This window comes from Ostrea edulis, chromosome 3, assembly GCF_947568905.1.
Source record: "Ostrea edulis chromosome 3, xbOstEdul1.1, whole genome shotgun sequence".
NCBI lineage: Eukaryota > Metazoa > Mollusca > Bivalvia > Ostreida > Ostreidae > Ostrea > Ostrea edulis.
The window spans coordinates 54794371-54814033 of NC_079166.1; the positions used below are offsets into that span (position 1 = coordinate 54794371).

General features: G+C 32.3%; 2 protein-coding genes across 2 annotated transcripts in view; one reads left to right on the forward strand and one right to left on the reverse strand.

Annotated features, from left to right (window-relative positions):
* The window catches only part of LOC125676423 (E3 ubiquitin-protein ligase rnf213-beta-like), a 357493-nt gene that overhangs the window by 34220 nt on the left and 303610 nt on the right, over positions 1-19663 (reverse strand). The window contains exons 32-38 of the mRNA XM_056160943.1: positions 18459-18657; positions 18108-18351; positions 17876-18016; positions 16539-16626; positions 14095-14260; positions 9472-9640; positions 8750-8865 (exon numbers count right to left, since the gene is read on the reverse strand). Coding sequence (XP_056016918.1) covers positions 8750-8865; positions 9472-9640; positions 14095-14260; positions 16539-16626; positions 17876-18016; positions 18108-18351; positions 18459-18657 — 1123 coding nt within the window. The remainder of the gene's footprint in view (positions 1-8749; positions 8866-9471; positions 9641-14094; positions 14261-16538; positions 16627-17875; positions 18017-18107; positions 18352-18458; positions 18658-19663) is intronic.
* Positions 429-7241, forward strand: LOC130052631 (uncharacterized). Its single transcript, XM_056158172.1, has 17 exons — positions 429-446; positions 557-682; positions 826-923; positions 1395-1566; positions 1717-1802; positions 2011-2149; positions 2347-2609; positions 2729-2876; positions 2970-3130; positions 3261-3321; positions 3494-3643; positions 4408-4485; positions 4623-4757; positions 5103-5299; positions 5695-5833; positions 5937-6104; positions 6674-7241. Exons 2-17 carry the CDS (start codon positions 671-673, stop codon positions 7028-7030), a joined length of 2364 nt encoding a protein of 787 aa, XP_056014147.1. The 5' UTR covers positions 429-446; positions 557-670; the 3' UTR covers positions 7031-7241.

A 19663-nucleotide genomic window follows, 5' to 3' on the forward strand; every position in this document is an offset into this window, starting at 1 on the left:
TGAACACAACCCCGAGTTTGATGGTAATATTGGTATACACCTACATGAAAATAATGAAATAAACGATGTTTGCGGTCTTGAAGATGTTGCAGCAGAACAAGACTCTGTATCATGCAACCAACTACACAAGGAAACCTTTTTAGAAAACACAGAATGTAATGAGGGGATGGAATATCATCATGACGGTTCATTGACGGAATTCGGCAATGACGATACCGACCCTATAGGTAACTTATTGCACTTGGCCCTATTATTTTGAAAGTATTAAATATAAAACCATACAATTTAATATTAATGTTTACATTGCTGTACTATTTGATTTTCGCAATTTTATTTCTTATAAAACAGAAAGTGCATCTCATGATTTTGCCTCAGCATGGTTTCCATATGAATCGAAACTTCATTTTCTACTGAGTGTTTTACACAGCTCAAAGACACATAAAGTGGTATTTCTATTTTGCACAGAATTGCTATACATTAGCGTTTACAACTCAATTAATATCAGTAGTAAACAGAATGTTAAAATAAAATCTCCCATGTTTATATGTACTTTCAGAGTGATGAGGTACTATCATTTTTCCTGTATATACTAAAAGACTCCGGTTTGAAACAAGTACCAACACTTGCCAAGATAAAATCATTTTGGTCTGAGAAATTGAAATTGGAAGATATGATACAACAGGTAGAATTTAACATGTAAAAATATTATTGAACCACCCAAAATTTTTCATATACTTCAACTTTGACCGAAGATCTCAAAATTTCAACAAACACAGTGAATTTGTTACTTTATATTATAAGAAATTTATCACTATTCCTTTGCAGAATGAAGATAAAAATGGCAATATACACTGGATGGTCAAACCATCTGAAACCCTCAAATTGATCATATCCAATCCCAATACAGCAAAAGTGATAGACAGGTATAGTATGCATGCATGTTTAAATTATATAGTACTATATGTTATATATAGTAATATGGATTGAGGGAAAGGGCAGTAGGGAAACATATCTCACTTTTTAACTCATTTTATAACAAAGAAAAAGTTAATTATACTAATTACATTTATATACTCTGTGAAATTTAAGATGAGTTTAAGGATTAAGGTGCTCTACATCATCATAATGGCTGACTTCCCTTTAAAACATGAATGAAAATATAGATATCAGCAATATTTGTGTATTTATTTCAAATATCATTCACATTGTCTAGCTGAGTATAGCTCAGTAGGTTAGCACATCAACTGTCAAACTGTAGCTTGCGAGATTGAATCCAGCAGACACATCCTCCACTTTTTAACCTTTATCAATTTTCTCTGGTGTTGCATTCCTCCTTAACTTGAACTTATGCGAGGAAATTGGTGCAATATATTACATGCATATATTTCTCACAGACACCCAACGACAGGATGTACCTCCACACAAACACCTCAGAGTGCTGGAGAAAAATGGAGGGAAATGAAATTCCATTGGTCTGATGGTTTTGTATTGGGGGATATTGTATCCTGTCAGCGGAATGAATGGGAGCTGCTTGGGTTGATTAAAAACTTTTTCTTCAATGAACAGGTAAATAAACACACTTTCATTGGTAGAGTATCTGACTGGAAACTCAGAGGCCTGAGTTCAAATTTCAGTCTGATCATTGCAGTTTCTCACTTTCATTTCAACGTTATATTAGCCTCAAACAAACATGGAAAAATGATAATTTCATTTCAGGAAGGTAAAGTTTATGTAGAACTTGAAATGTTGAGACGAGGAAATCACTCATACTTTGACAACTTATTTGATGAAGATGAACTAGAGTAAGTTGATCATATTATAATTATTTCCCCTTCATTTTCAGTAATAATTAAGTAAACTAACTTAGAAAAATTATTAAAGAAATGTCAACCAGTATCATATACATGTAAATAATGATATACTATAGCAAATCATTTTACTATTCATTCGTAGTTTAAAAGATATATCTTTAAACAAAGCGATATCTCTTATAATCATAAGTATTTTCAGATGCTTGATCATAATGAATAAAAAGACTAGAGTACCCATTAAGGATTGTAAAAGAGATGCCCTTCCTGAGCAGCCTTTCAATGCATACATTCGTGAAACCGGTGAAGGAATGGAACACTTCAATTTATTGATGGAAGGGGTAAGATTTTTTTTTTTGGTCTTCTAATGATTATTACATGAATTCAAACCAAATCGTTATACTTGAAGTGATCATCTTTTATAATTAATCATACAACATGTTTATACATAGTGCTAATAATTATATCATGTTTATATAAAATTGCTCCATTTCCATGACTATTCAGAGTTTTAATGATTAATGTCAAAATCCAACAGGAGAAATCAGAATTCTTTGAAACTAGTCCTCTATGGAAAGGAAAACCCATTGTAAAACTACCCCTGAACATATTTGTTGATGATTTATCAGCCAATCAATCAAGAAGATGGGCACCCATGCATGGGATACAAGCTCAAGCTTCTGGACTACCTCTGACAGAAAAAATGAGGAACAAGAACACATTTTTTCTTGCTGCATCAGAAACAGTCAGCATGATGGATCTGATGAAACCCATTTGTGAAGACTTGAGACTTTGTAAAGAGTATGAAATAATTGTGATTTAATTATTCATAAAGAGTATGGGGGAAATTTGGATTTTTTTTATGCTATTATTAAGAAAACTGTTTTAGATAAGGGTATATATATGTTTTGATATTACAGGATAGGGATAGATGCTTATGATGCTTTGCTGAAAAGGGAAGTAACCCTTACATCAGAGATTGATGCCATAATAGCAGATTACCAAATGATGAGTTTGGTTACCAACCACATGGGACCATCAGCCTTAAAATTCTGTCCTAAATGTCAGGTAATATTTTCCTTACTAAATGATGTAATTTACATGTGGATTCGAAGATTATACCCTTTAAAGTGTTGCTACATTTTGATTTGTAATCTCCAGGCTGACAAGTCTGACCCATTTAAAATGTGGCAGTTGAGAACAGCAACTGGGACTAAAAGAACTTTGGAAAGACTGAAAATCAATCCAAGTTGTGCCACACAAAAACAGTCAGGGATTAAGTTTTATCAAAACTGTTTATGGGAGCATATTGATCCACATAGGTATCTAATTAAATTTATTTAAGCTTCCTTCAAAATTTGCACATTGTACATACATGTAAAATATATGCAGTTAATTTAGTGCATGTCATATATTGTCTATTATATAACACATACATTCATATATGTGCAGGGATAATCCAATTGGAATTCTTCACTTCCTATACCTGGGTCTGGCAAAGCATTTGATTCAGGTAATATCAGCATGAGTGCATATCATGGAAATATTTTTGAAAGCAACATCTAAGTGAATGGTAAAAGTATAAAATAACAATTTTTTACCTAAGTGTATACAATAGGTAATAGAACAAAAAAACCCCAATATTTTATCTTTATACTTATCTAAATCCAATTTATTTTTCAAAGCATTGTGTTGGAAGTCTCAATGAAAGGCAAAGAAATCTCCTGATTATTCATTTGAAGAGTATAGATCAGTCAGACTTTTCATACAAAATCAATCCTGAAACTTTTTTCAAGTACCTAGAGAGTAAACAAGGGAAGGATTATAAACATTATGTAAGTAAGATGGAGTATTTATTAATAAAAAAAACAACTATAATTGGAAATATGGGAATTATTTATGACAGCTGCACAAACTGTTTGTACCTAGTTAGCATCAAACTTGTGATGTAACAATAGGCAGAGATTTTTTTTTCTTATGTTGATAACAGGTATATTGTGCTAATTGATAAAAAATAATTATTAACACGGCAACATACTTATTTTATCAGTTTTATTTCTTACTAAGATATATTATTTGAAGAATCAACAATCAAATAAAAGATTTAACCTATAATTCTAGAAGGGTGCATGGAATTACCATAAGGTGGATCACTAGTTTCTCAAATCTGCATGAATTGATTAAATCATAAAAGATATAATGATATATACTATGAATACATGTAAAAAAGGCAGAAAAATACCCAAATTTGGATAAGAATATGATTCTCAAGAAAATTATTTCAACACATTTGAACAAAAGACTCTGGCGCATTTGAACTCGAGATCTGCGGTTCACCATCCCAATGCTTTAAACACTGAGCTATGATGATAGGCAAACAAATCGATCGATACAAATGAAATCACAAAACATTTAAATCTCCATCTTGTGATGTGTGATGTAGTGTCGTAAAGAGTATAATCTTTAGTGTAGTGAGCTACCTTAAAAATAGAATATTTCCTTGATTATATGTACAACTGGTAGGGAGAAAGGTTTATGTATACATTTACATTTTGATTACTTCAGAACCCTAGGAACTTTATATTGCTAAAATTTACAGTTACAGATAGCTCCATTGAACATGGAATATGCAGGTTTGAAGAGATCATATGTTGCAGCGCTTGAGAAGCTTGCATTGGTAGTACATAATTGATCTATTTCATGAGTGTAAATTGAATGTATTAGGAACATAATACAACTGTACCTGAATTTTTACTTGATATCATAAGTGTTTTATGATTAATTTACTTATAGCACACTATATGTTATTTTCAGATTTCAAAGCATTTGTATGGCAGAAGATCCTCGCTAACTACTATTGCTACAGAATTTGAAAATTATCTAGTCTTTGTAAGAAACCACATTCCAGTACTTGGGAACAAAAGTAAAACCCATTTCTGTGTTCACATGGTAGGTGTAATGTTATATTCTTCAGACCTGTATACAGTGTACACAATTCCACATATCAATAAATGTGTATATATAAATGAAATAGGAAGGAGTAAAGCTTGGGTTGGACAAGGAATCGAACCCAGGATCCCAGCATCACTAGTCTGGTGCTCTAACCACTGATCTATCCAAGTTGATATCCACAGTCCATATGCCCCCAAATATTACACATGTAATGCTGATATTGTATAATGTTTCAAGTGAAAAGCAAATGATGACATATGGTGTGTAACAGTTGCAGATCTAAAGAAATATAGTAACACGTACTGTCCATTGAATGTGTAATTACATCAAAGCATTTTGTAGGCAGATGATATGGACAGACATGGTCACCCCCTTCACTATGCTGAAGACGTTTTTGAAAAAAATCATGGTGCCATCCGGAGGAGTCTGCAACATCAAAATGGACATGCAAAGTCACGTGACACAGTCGTGCAATTTGCAAAGTCAGAATTGACTAAGCATGTTATAACTGGGGGATTCCTTCACTTGAACGAAGAATGGTGAGGAAGCCATATTTCATGAAAATAATGCTTTTTCATAATATTTTAGCACACATACATGTGTACGACACACATTGTATGTACCCTTATCGATGTTGCATATTAATTTAATTGACATGTCTAATCTAACCCCATGTTTGCTAGTGGTAATTATATGATTAGTTATTACTTGTTAAAAATATAATTAATGTGGAATTAAATTTCTCGCAAATAATAATTGATCTACAGTAATCATTTTCCATAACGACCTTGAAATTGATTTCATGCTATTTCTCAAAAATTCAGTATTCCTGTGTCCTAAATGTATTCAAGTAAAATTCATCTAACCAAGATCACGATTTGCTAACACCATTAAGCAGCTGTGTTTCATAAACTTTTTTTCTTATATATCTCAGGAAACAGGCTAGCACTTCTGTTAGAAGCTATGGTGAAGACAAGAAAGTTAAATCTTTCCTTGGGATCCCTGACCGTGATGAAGAACACGAATCTGGACAATTAAGAAACTTTTATCGCACAAATTCCAGAAAACCTATGGTACATATAGACATGTATATAATCAATATCATATTCAACCATAAGTGCTCTCAATGTTATTGGCCATGATGCATGTATTCCCCAATTTTATTTCTTTTTTTAGAACAATCCAAATCTTCTGAATGAGCTGGAAATGATAATGACCTCTGTAGCATTAGGCTGTGACCTTACTTACGCTGATGTTAAAGTGTTTGAGTGTAAGGAGGCAGTCACCAACTCTGGACAACGAGCCAAAATTGGTTCTTTTGTATCATATGATGATGGAAATAAGGTATGAAAGTGTCACTTATGTTCACTTTGTGTGTTGTTGTCAGTCCCCTTCCTTTGTTGAGCATAAACGATCAAATATTAATTAATTGATTAATATAACTTTCCTCTAACAAGAGCCCATAAGCAACATCACTCACCAGAGTCACCTTCACCCTCCTTTGTATATTCAATACTTTTTAAAACACTCTTTATTTCTATGATAATTTTTATCCCCATATTGTGGCCTAAATTATCTGGATCTTTCATGCAAGATTTAACTTTTGTATCCTATCCATATTGGTAAAAATTTTAAGAATAGGTAGGTCAATAATCATAATATGTCTTAGTGTTACTATGTTGAAATCCAGGGACATCAGTGTGTCACAAACACATCTTGTTTGTATTCCTTTTGATTTTTCAACACCAATTCTCCTTCACTTTGATGCAATATTCAAACTAAATGATTAATATACTGTTAATAGCAATGTATGCCTCCTCTTAAAAATGAAATGTAATTGTACAGTATCACATATTATAGCATTGTGACATAATTATTATAAGCCATGTGTCACTCTTGTCTGTTTCTTTTAGATCCAGGTTGGCATTGTTGATCGGTTTCTCCTGGTATGTACAAAGAAACACAGCAAAATGGAGGTAGCTTTTATCAAGAAAGGTGAAGTTGTTGACTCAGATCTCTACAGGAATCATCAACTCATTAAAATTGATAGAGAGATTGAAATTCTAAGGTCAAAGAGAATACAAAATGTTGTCCATGCCATTCATGACTGCAAAGGAGGTCAATGTAGGATTGTTAAAGGACGAAGAAAAAGTAGGACCGAGCAACAGATGGGCGTATTGAGTGACCTGTATTTGCAACATAGTGCTCAAAATATCTTCATCTATAATAAGTTTAGATTGTCTAAACTTACAGATAAACTTCCAGTTTAAAGTGCTTGGATTCTAGTTACACATTGAAGTGATGTCTGTGCATAAGAACTGAACATTATTATGTCTCTCCTTCCATTTAAAGACATATTGTTTTTGTCAACATTACTTTACAAGATGGAAAGCTTTTCTTTATGACTTTGTGACATCTTATCTCAATTGTGTAATTTTCATATATTTGATTTAAGTGATCATGGTAAAACAATATTTTCAATATTGCATTTGTGTTCCTTTGGTAAATGTATATAGTAGCATTTATATGTGTATACATTATACAAAAGCAATGCGTCAGCACCTGTTCAATTAACTACAAAGCTGCACAATTATATTGAATTTTATATACACTTCCTCGTAATATGCACCCTTCAAAGAAGAGTAGCACATTAATTTGCACCTGTCAGTCAGTATGCTGGTCGATATACCACAGTTTTGTTTAATTGCAATTCCAAGAGCCATCCCTTACCTATAACTTCAGAAATTATCTGGTTATAAGTTAGATATTTCATCATGTGATTAATCTTTTAACATTAAATTCATCATGCGAATCATACATTTATATAAAGGAGCATTAGCTGTCATTTTGTCACAAAACACTGAATTCAATACAACTGCTCCCATCTTATATATTTCATTAATAACACCAGTATTTGATTATTTCAAACACTTTTTATCCTCAAAGCAGGTACATAAATATATAATTTTGGAGATTAAATAATTATTGTTCTGTAAAGCAATAATTCTTCCTTGTATACATGTATATATATATATACATGAATTTCATGTGATAATTTTCATGTTAATAATAATTGTAAATAACTTATCACGTGAAATTCATGTGAATAATTTCACGTGAATTTCACATGAATCACTGGTGACGTGAAATTCATGTGAATAATTTCACATGAATTTCACGTGAAAATTGATTCATGTGAAATTCATGTAAATATTTTCATGTGAATTTCACGTGAAAAGTGATTCACGTGAAATTCATGTAAATATTTTAATGTGAATTTCATGTGAAAAGTGATTCACGTGAAATTCATGTAAATATTTTCATGTGAATTTCACGTGAAAAGTGATTCACGTGAAATTCATGTAAATATTTTCATGTGAATTTCATGTGAAAAGTGATTCACGTGAAATTCATGTGAAAATTTTCATGTGAATTTCATGTAAAAAAGTGATTCACGTGAATTTCATGTGAGCATATTAACGTGAATTTCACGTGAATCACTTTTCACGTGAAATTCACGTGAAATTTACATGAATTTCACGTGAACGGTTCACGTGAATTTCACGTGAAGAGCAATTCACGTGAAATTCACGTGAGGCACATTTGCCTGTGTACCTCCTTCGCCTCGTATTATGTTATAATGGATTTTTATACCAGAAAAATCCTAAACTATTTTGCTTTCCGGGCAACGCCCCAAATCGCTTTATCCCTTTATAGGATATATGACACTCTTAACTATTGTTAATTTTTCATTCTTGAACTTGGACATGTATTCAAATAATCTTGTGAACAGTAATTGTCGTTTTTGACAAGGTACTAATATCCACAGGTCGACTGTGGAGGCATACACGAGTTTTTCTTCGATGTAAATGTATTTACACATAAACACACAGTTACTTACTATTCACTACATGTAGTTTTCCATTTTATATGTTTGGCAACGACATCAAACATTCAATCACCCACATTTGCGGATTTCAAATCCTTACCTGCTCTCCCAAGTTCTTTTCATTTGAAATTGGGAAAGAATAGCAACATGCTGATCTTCATTTTGCTCATGAACGGAAGACAATTCGCTGATATTCAGGGATCTTGTTGCAAAATCCTAAAAATGAAATAGCAAAAATCCATAATTTTATCAAATTCTACATACAGTTGTCAAAATTGTAGAATTGATCTATTTACACCATATTTTAAGACAAAGGATTGAATATTTAAACATGGATGGGTGTGTCATTTGAGAGTCTTTCGTTTGAAAACAAGCTTGAAATTTGTGTAAAGCCGTGATGTATTGGTACAAACTGATCTCTGTAGCTATGCTTTGTTTAATAGTTGAATGATGTCAAAGGTGATTATATCAATCGAAGCAGAGCAAATAGTCGTTTGATTTTCCATGTTAACCAATTTTCCCTCTTTCATTTAAAACAAGGACAATCCAAAATGTTATATCCAAAACACTGATATCAAAATTTTAATGCAAATACCTACATGAACAATAAGAAAATCAAAGTAACATAGTTTTGCTAAATTATATTCTGTATATCATGTGTTTTTAATTAATAAATGTAATACTTCTTAGACGAGTGTAAAAATAACAATATACAAATGTACTTTACAGAGACAAGTAAAGTGGAATCTTTCCAAGGCATTGATCGTTATTTTGTTGGATGTGATATTTTTCATCAAGACGTTTCATTTAAGCAAAGCTTACTCTAGACATCTGTATTAGAAATCGTGCGACAAAACTTGCAAATCCTGGAAGCACATCAGCTGCTCCTTCCCCAGTGAAAGCAGAGTTTTCAAAATCTTGAAACTGTGTGTTCAGAAAGCCAACGAATTGCTTTAGTTCTGCCCATGATGGGTCTTTAATTCCACAATGCCTGAAAACAATGGCTTCATATTTTCAGCATATAATCACATAATTTAAGGAAAACATCAAATAAGTTAAAATTCAATCACATATAAAGCATGCAGCATTTAAACAATTGTGAAATGCATTTGTAAATGATTATGTACTCATAGTATATAATAAACAAATGAAGCCGTAATGTAAATATATTCATGACAATCAGCACAGTTTGAAATTCATTAAAGTTAAAGCAGATATCTTTAAAAGATCCACTGTTCCCCATTTATCTCACATTGAACAGGAATGTGCCCTTTTAATTGAATAACGCTGAATTCCCTTCAACATAGGAGAAGACGGAAATTTTTCAACAACGAAAAATCACCAGTTTTCAGTTCAAGTGAATTAGATGCACAGATATATCATTACTTTTTTTTCAATTTATACTTCAAACATTCTTCTTAACTACATGTATTGCATATTCTTTTTTACAATGAAATTACTGTACCATCATTTGATACATTCGATAGAGCGCTACGCAGACACATAGGTTTTGTAAAAAAAAAAGTTCCTTAGCTTATATATTGCACAAAAATCACTAATTTAGTACTCGAAATGTTTATACTAAGTTTCAGCATGTCATGGCCTGTTCTCCTGTCTAAATCGTAAATATATGTAACTAACATAAGTACTGTCTTTACTGCTATATCATATCAAGCCAGTTTTAAAGATTTCGTTTTTATCGGTGTCACGTGACCATGAATGGCGTACGACGTGTTTTGTATCGGACTCTACTGAAGTGGATCTGTTATTAGCTATATTATATGTATCAAAATCTATTTGGTCTTGAACGCTGGTGGTGATAGTCTGGAACGCACGGTGAATAGTCAGATACTATTAAATAGAACTGAAAAGTGAATCCGTTAAAGAAATAAAAATAGCCATCAAAGACGAAATAAAAAAGGAATTAAAAATGAAATAAAATCTGAAATACAGAAATCCACACACAGAAGTGATGAAAAATTAAAGTGGCTAATATTGACGACGTAGAAAAAGTTGATGCCCTGAATATGGACTTAACCGATACAAGGGAGGAAACTGCAAAAAATAAAGTTACAGAAGATGAGTGACGAACTAGCTACAACGGAAAGGAATGCTCAAGAAGACATCTAAAAGGCGAACTTTAACCAACAGTGTTCACAATGATGTAACATCAAAACACTGGGTTGGCGAGAGTAGACGAAATGAAATATCAAAGAGAATTTCTATGCAATTCTAAAACAAATGTTCAACATAGATTCAACCGAGTTCCTGTAAACAATAGCTGTGGAGCTCGTCCAGTTCTTGTGAGGATATTCAGCTCAGACGCAAAGACAAAGACAATATGATAAAGTACCGTGAATCTATGAAAGAGGAACTCACGATGGTGGATCACATTACTCAACAGAACGCAAAACTATACGGAAACTCAAAGAACACAATTTCGTACTATCCGCTTTGTATTCCAACAGCAAGGTATTTGCACTTCATAAGAACAACCGGAATCATACATTGACGTATTGACAATATAAACCAAACACTTCGAGAGTTATTTTACATATAAATTCCACGACAGTAGTACACAATACTTAAATGCATCGGGATCGAATTCAGTTTGCTATGACAACTGCGATAGGTATCCCCTGAAATACTGTGTTTATGTCCAACTGCATTGCTGAATGATCATTTATATGTTAACCAAATCAAAGATACTATAAGAAATCTTAAGGAAAAGTATGCTGTCTCTCCAAAATAAACCCTCTGTTGTTCATACAATAGCAGATGAAAATCTATTTTGTCTATAGGTGATCAATTGTCTTTTGAACAATTATTATTGGAAACAAGGGGTGTAACAATAGCACTCTCAGCAAGCAAAAAAATGAAAAAAATTCTAGAGGAAAAAATAAAAACACTTGAAAATCTTTAAAATTGTAATAGTTCTACTGACATTTTTAACAATTAACTCAGGATAAAAATAAGCTTGAAGCAATAAGAAAAATTTGCATTAGAGGTTTATTTATTAGAACAAAACAAAAGTGGATAGAACACGGAGAAAAATCTACAAAATATTCTTCAAGCTTAGAAAAAAGAAACTATGTCAATAAAACTATAAGAAAGCTTGTAACTGATAATGGTATTGCTGCATCCCAATCAGATATTTTGTCAGATATAGAAAAGTATTATAAGACACTCTACTCAAGTAATGACTTCTTAATGTTTCTAATAAAATTGCCTAATCCTATATAGCAAACAGAATGAATCAAAAGAAGTGTTAAACTATTTAATTCATGACAACCAAAAGGGTTTCCTTCATGGTAGATTTATTGGAGAAACACTCGTGTTATATATGATGTTATCCGCAGCACCTTTGAAGAACATATACCAGGTATTATATTGCTTATTGATTTTGAAAAAGCATTTTACTCTGTTTCATGGAAACTTATGTACAAGACCTTGAGGTTTTTTAATTTTTGTGCAGACGTATTGCAATGGGTTTCAGTATTATATGATAAAGCTAAACTCTGTATTTTACAGAAGGGCATCTTTTCATATTTCTTCTTGATAGGAGAGGGTTGTCCTCATGGGGATCCAGTATCATCGTATTTATTTAGCCTCTGTGTAGAAAGTATGGGACTCATAATTAGACAGAATAAAAACATCAAGGTAATAGGGATAGAAAAGGAATGTGTTACTTTACTCCAGTATGTAGATGACACAGTACTGTTTTAGATGGTTCGGAAAAAAGTTTTCAAAGTACACTTGATTTGCTCTTCCAATTTTGCATTGAAGCCCAATATTCATAAATCCAAGGTCGCGTGGATAGATTCAAAAGCTGCTTCTAATGAAGCACTGTGTGACAGTACAGATATGAACAGCACTACACAACCATTTACAATTCTTGGAATTACATATACAGAAAACCTTGAAAATATGGAACAATTGAACGTTGATTAATTAGAAACGATTCAAAAAGAGATATGACAATATTCAAAAAGAAACCAATTCTATCTTTGCTAGAATAACAGTAGTTAAAAGTATATTGCTCTACAAACTCACTCATTTACATAGCATTCTGCCTAAACGAAGAACAGAATGGTTTAAAAAATTCGAAACTCTGCTGTTTAAATTCATATGAGATAACGGATGTGATGAAATAGCCGTAAAAAACATTACAACTAGACAATAATTATGGTAGTTGTAGAATGATTAATTTATACATTTTTTTTTTATAAACTCCTGTAACTTGTTTCAGGAGAATGCTAACTTCCAAATCCTAGTGGAGTTTGTTATATACAGAAATTACAGGTTGTGAAGTTACACAAATGTGTCATTTTGGAGTTGGCTGTATCAAACAAAAAATGAAAACAATTTCAAATTCGTTTGGGTAGGAAACACTATCTTTGTAGACTTTGTTAGTATTTTACATCTGCAAAGGAATACAGCATGCTTTCAGAACCATTATGGTACAATGACAGAAGTAATGTACAAAATAAATGTATTTTTTACGAATCCCTAACTAAAATGGGATTCCATTTAGTTTCTGATTTATTTACAAATCAAGGTTTTTTTTTTATTACATATAAAAATAAAGCATAACAAATATTTTTCCTTTTGCTATATATCAGGGACTTGAGCATGCTAATTTGCATACAATGCCAGAAGTCAAACTTTTGGATCCCACTTTAGTTGTAAGACCAGCTGGTCCTCAATTTATAAAAGTTTTATGTCAAGATAAGAAGTGTTTAAGAAGAATATAATTTCTTTATGTCTCAACTTCATGTCCAACATAAACCTGTTTGTGAAAAAGTGAACTATCATTTTAACACTTTAAGATGATTTTAACTGAAAACAAGTGTATACTAATCTGTAATGTTTGACAAAATACACTGGCCTTAAGTGGTTCCAGTATAGAATTGTGCATATAATTGGAACGTAAAAAATGTTTGTATTTTTCACAGATTACTGACAACCAACTTTGTACATTTTGTTCAAAGGAACCAGAGACTATTAAACACTTATTTTTGATTTGATTATAAAATAGTTTGGTAATCTTTGGAAGATTTTATCCGAGAGATAAATGGGCAAAATATTTATGCTCAGCAATGTTAACCTGGTGTTGTAGATAATTATATTAGTTAAGAAATATAAATTTCAAGTGTCAAGAAAAAAAGTACACTATATTTATATATTAATAATTATTATCAATAGAAAGGAAATTGTACTATGAGGATTTGTTTAAAAATAGATGCTCAGAGTGGAGGTGCCTATTCCCAGATAATGCCTTTAGAAGGCTATATCGCTATGTATTTGGTCGCCATACATTCTGTATCTTATATACATGTGCAAACAGTTGATACATAACCCCTTTCGTCTGTGTATGTGTGGAAGGTTGATGTATGTGTACATGTGAAACTCATGTTGGAAAATAATAAAAATATTTCGTTTTACCTCAAAAGCAATTCTAAACATGACTGTAAATTTCCTTCCACTTTTTCAACATTAACATCCGTCAACGATTTTCCTTTGTCAACACGGCTAAGATACTGATACGGTCGCTGAAACACTGGACTTTGAAACTCTTGTTGATCGAAAAGAAGATCACGATCTCCAATGCCTGCATGAACAAAACATCTACACTAGAAATTTTTCACAATAGTTGAAGTTTCTTTAACTGAAAATCAAAGAGTAAATAACTGTGATACTACCAGTGGTTTCGTTTGATATGTAAATCGAATTATGAAATACCTCTTAATATGACAGAAAGTCCATAAGTTTACATGATATGATAAATATTACATGTAATGTTACGTTCAAACTATCGTGCGATCCGTTATGGAGGCCAAGATTGACCATTCGTAGCTGATCGTGAAAATTTTCTGGAATTTCAGGTTTTAATACGAGGTAATGCAAGTTAATACGTTCTTACGCGATTTGTTGCGCTTTGATACAGTAAGGCCACGATACTAGTAGATAAATTGCAGGTGACACGATATGTCACGATCGGAATACCTGTTCAGATACGATCACATACGTTCTGACAAGATTGTCCCGATCAAGTTCACGTTGGACCTCGGAGTCATACGATCATCACTATCCGATCCCTGATTTGGGACGATCGTGTACGTGCAGATACGTTCGTATACGTTACGATACGTTAATTACGAATCGATGCGCTATGTTGTGATACGATACGATTGTGATTAATAGAATTCTTCATTAGTACGAGTGTGGGATTAGGAAAATTCACCGTTTAATACGATCTGATGCGATTATAACGACTGAAAATTAAACGTATTGATCGTCAAAACATTTTCTACGATCACAACGATTATCACGACTGTCGTCAAGATTACGTATGATTTGATACGATCGCTATGATTATTCTACGATTAAGACCACGATTTCAATCGTGCCGCGAATCGTGATGGTGAGAACGTAGCATGGGAAACACTGTCCATACATTCATGCCCATAAAAACCTTTAATGTATAAAAGCTAAAGTACCTTATCTATACATCGCTGATAACATTGTTTCTGGCACTTTTGCTAACTGTGGTAATGGAAATTTCAACATATTTCCATTTTATAATATGTATAATGACTGTGAGGTTTCCAGAATTACAAAGGAGGACTACTTCATAAAAGTGTTTAATCCAAAACTTGATAGAAAATAAATGTTTGAAATTGAAACTACAGTGTACATTTAACTGAAATCTATTGATTTCCTAGTATCGTTTAATATTGTGTGCACTATAACGCTACTGTTGTCATTTATGATGACGTCACAAAGAACACCGTCGTGATATGTTGACGTTACTTAGCAATATTATTTCATTTCATAACTGTCTGATGAGGCATTAAAGCCGAAGGTGCTAGCAGTGAAAATGTTATTGTGTTTTTTTGACTTTATTATATATATTAAATAAATTCTTTTTTCTTGGTATCGGGGTAGAGTAAAGTTAATAAAATAAAATCCAGTACTCAAACTTTTTATCTATTGCGCTTTCGCCCTGTGGGCTCGTCAGTAAATGTTTAAAAATCTTATTATCTGATTATAACAATATTGATATATTTACGATTAACTACTTACTGTAATATTTCTTGTTTGTATTCACTTAGGCCAGAAGTTGACTGCTTTGTGAACAAACATTTCTAAAATTCTGTTACATTACTTACCAAATATTTAATTGTACCCGTAGTAATAACTTAAGGTGTGTCTACGAGGTTGGTGAGTTATTGTTCATTTTATTATTAGACTCATACTTTTCTCAAATGTTTTTCGTGCAATATCAGTTTTGACGTTGCTTTTCAATTTTATAATGCTTACTGTGACGTTATAGTACTTTCGTGCATGGAGTCTTGTGTTACATTGCTATGACAGATAAACACGACTGAAGACCGGTAACACGGTCGAAATATTTCTACAAAGTGTTTAGAGTTAATATTAATATATATGCATCTATCCATTTATTGTATTTTAGAATTTCTCGAGTGTCTTTATTTCTTTTCATAGCATTGATGATATCTACATTTGATGTACATGTAGTTCGCTTACTTAAATTGTAATTGAAAATTGAAAACATCTGATTTTACATGAACACACTATGATTTTGATCACGGCGTGGAAATATTTCCAATGAAGTACAAACATTGGTAACACATTTTTCTGTTGTATGATATAAAAATAAAAATTCAAAGTATTTTAATTAAATTTCACATATAGCCACAATAAATGAATTGCGTTTCTGATCCAGAGACTATAAACCCACATCATGGCCTCGTTATGTGCTTTCTTAACAAAGTTATTGCTCAGAATTTTATTTGAAAGACATATGACAAACAGATAAAAAGAGGTGGTAATTCCTATACGTTTGCGGAAGCTATAGCTACTACCTGGATTTCCTGTATTTAATTTTTCTAAACTTTCTATTGGAGACCTGCAAACCACATCTGGCAAAATTTCAAGCATGCACTGATCCTTCTGAAAAAAAATGCATAGGTTTCAAAATGGAATGACCAAGGGAATTGAAATGTTTATTGAGAAGTTGATTATCATCATTATTCTAGTGGACTTAACAGATTTCCACGGTTGGATACGTTGTCGTTGTACCCACAGAAAAGCAGTGCCCAGAGTTTTGATCCAGTGATTTTCTTGTCTTTTGAAAGGGATTATTAAATCTGGGTTGTTGGTATGGTGGTAATATTTTTATAGAATTCTGAATTTCATGCGGAGTTCCTCGATGACATTATATTTGTAGTCTTTGGTGATCAAGTCTTCCAGCAGTCCGTTTGAATACCCATGGGTACGAATTGTGCTATTTTATTAGCTGACCTGTGTTTTTTTTTTTATATTCTTACGAGACAGAATTTATTTAAAAGCTTCTACATGAAAACAAAAATCTCTTGTTGTGGCCTTCAACTCTACATTTAGATATATCAACGAAGTGTCATTCATTAAGAATACTTATTTTTTCATATGTCGATTCGATATACCCCATGAACTCAAAAAGACAGCACAGGATCTTCCACATCTGCTTCGTACTTTGATATTTTATTAAACATATATGTTAACGGCAAACTAACAACTCAACTTTATCGCTTCTCCATCATCAATTTTCCATAGTTGGTGTTTATGTCTCTTAACTGATCCGATAAGTAAGAACATGTTCTACATATGATCAGTTTTTAAATCGATGCAGGCTACTGACAAATAAGATTATGTTACAGGGTTTTCAACAGTCTCGTTTAAAGTCACCATTACGCAAATTTTACGATTTTTGTAACGATCTAATTCGCGAACACAACTAGTCATTGAATCAAATACTGTCTGACGTGTTTCATAATAATTGCTAAAGCATTCTTTAATTTTGGCTACGGATTACACCGTTCACCCCATATAGATATAGGACTTGCAGTGGGTGTGACCGTTCAAAAGAAGATGCTTACTCCTTTTAGACACCTGACCCACTTCTGGTATGACCAGGGGTCCATGATTGCCTTAATCGTAATTGTGTATAGTGAAATTGATCACTGTTCATAAATTTCACCTTTTTCATAAATACCAATACGTGACATTTACATTTTCTTGATTCAATGTCAAAAAGAAGTAATTTTACTCTGTACATGGATCCCTTCATCTCCGTGTACTGTATTTATCTTCGATGTACATATTTTGAATAAAAATTTCTAAGTTGAAATAATGACGAATACGCAGTGGAACATTCCTGTACCTGCCTACTTTCATCGCTGGCTGGGAGAGTCTCTATAAGATAGAAATCGAATTCTTTCTTTCTCCAGACGCAACCAAATTCGTCAGTCAATTTTCCGAGAACCAGTAACTGAAACAGCAAGTAGTCAATCCCTTTTTGAACCTGAAATGAAATGCAATCGGGGTATTTTTAATATTTATTTGCAAAAACAAGGAAACGGGGAAACATTTAATATAGTCTAAAATGAAAATACCTCATGTGAAAGGTCAATATGAATGATTCGAGGCTCAATACATTTTGGTGGCAAAGTCTGTTCTCGTAGTTTTGAAACTATATGGTTCACGTTTATTTCCCCCTTGTGAATAGGTATTGATATTACATCTTGTTTTTCTCTTTTCAATTCCTTGTAATCTCTCCTCAGTTTATCTGATAATCTCCTTTTGTACAGTGTTTTACCTACACCAGCGCGGTACGATTTTACGACACGGACGCTTGACCTAGGATAATATCAACAATTCATTAAAGCATTATCAATATAAAACGTATGAGATCAATAGTGCTTAACTGAAATTAATTACACTAGAAAATGAAATGAAACTTTTACTGATCAAAATCCACACAGGATGCTGGCATTATGTTGGGTTTTGCTGATTTTCCAGTGAGTTTGCCAATAAGGTATCGTTTTAACTTCTCTCTCCCCATAGATGGCATTGGAGGGCACTTATATTTCTCCAGTGCAACCGACAAACTTGTGTGAATTTCTTTTTCCTCACTAGTCACGATCACTAACTGAAATTTGGTATCTGTAATAAAAATTTGATAAGTTAAACAATATTTCCAAATCGTGTAGATATATTCTATGGAGAAAGTGACGAGACAGATGATAGCTACATGCAAGAAAACGAAATTCGATAACACTCTTATTTTATTACATTCCTTCAGTTTATTATTTATTTATTTTTATTAGATTAATGTGTAAATGTTACAACTTTTTACTGCAAATCAAATCATCCAAGCTTTTTGTATACGTGTGTAATAAATGGAAGTATCGTACTTGCCCTTGAAGTTTCATAATCGTTTTGCAAAGTACATATATCAATATTTCAACATTAGCAAGTTAAGGTATACACATTCAACTATAGTTACTCAAATTATCAATAACCAATAGCAGTTATGGTTGGTTGTCGTGCAAATGGCTACTGTAACATGGGACATCCGTTTTTAAAGGGTTACATTTGAGAAGAAAAAAACAAGCAGGTGTTTTGGAGATCATAACCATACACTATTATCGTCCGATATCGAAACAGGCCGTGGTGTTGAATATGTTACTGGATATGTTTGATAGAACTACAGATACCCAATTTTTTCCACTATGTTATGCAGACAAAAAAGACTGAATACTGAGTTTTTATGCAATATGCAAAACAGTAAATGAACTCACTGAGATATTGAATTTCATAAAATGTACATAATAATGCGTGTGTCATTAAAGAAACTTATAAATGAAATGTACATGTATGTAATGATTTTTTTTTTTTTTACATATATATAAGATTTCCCATTATATACATTCAAAGCAAATTTACTGAGTTTATACGCTACATGTAGAACTTATTAACTTCTTGCATATATGAAATATGGATATGAGGGGGGTGTAGTTCACTTCGCATGCTGATTTTAATAGTACTATAGATATTAGGGAAATTATAAATAAATTGATGAATACTGGGTTTAATTACATGTAGGTTTGAAAAATAAAATAATGAATGATATTGAAAACGAAACTTTAGCATAAAATTTAGCAGTCTG

Coding starts and splice junctions, on each gene's coding strand:
- LOC130052631 (XM_056158172.1), top strand. Junction 924..1,394: donor ACAGCAAAAGTGATAGACAG/GTATAGTATGCA, acceptor TATTTCTCACAG/ACACCCAACGACAGGATGTA. Junction 4,486..4,622: donor CGCTTGAGAAGCTTGCATTG/GTAGTACATAAT, acceptor TGTTATTTTCAG/ATTTCAAAGCATTTGTATGG.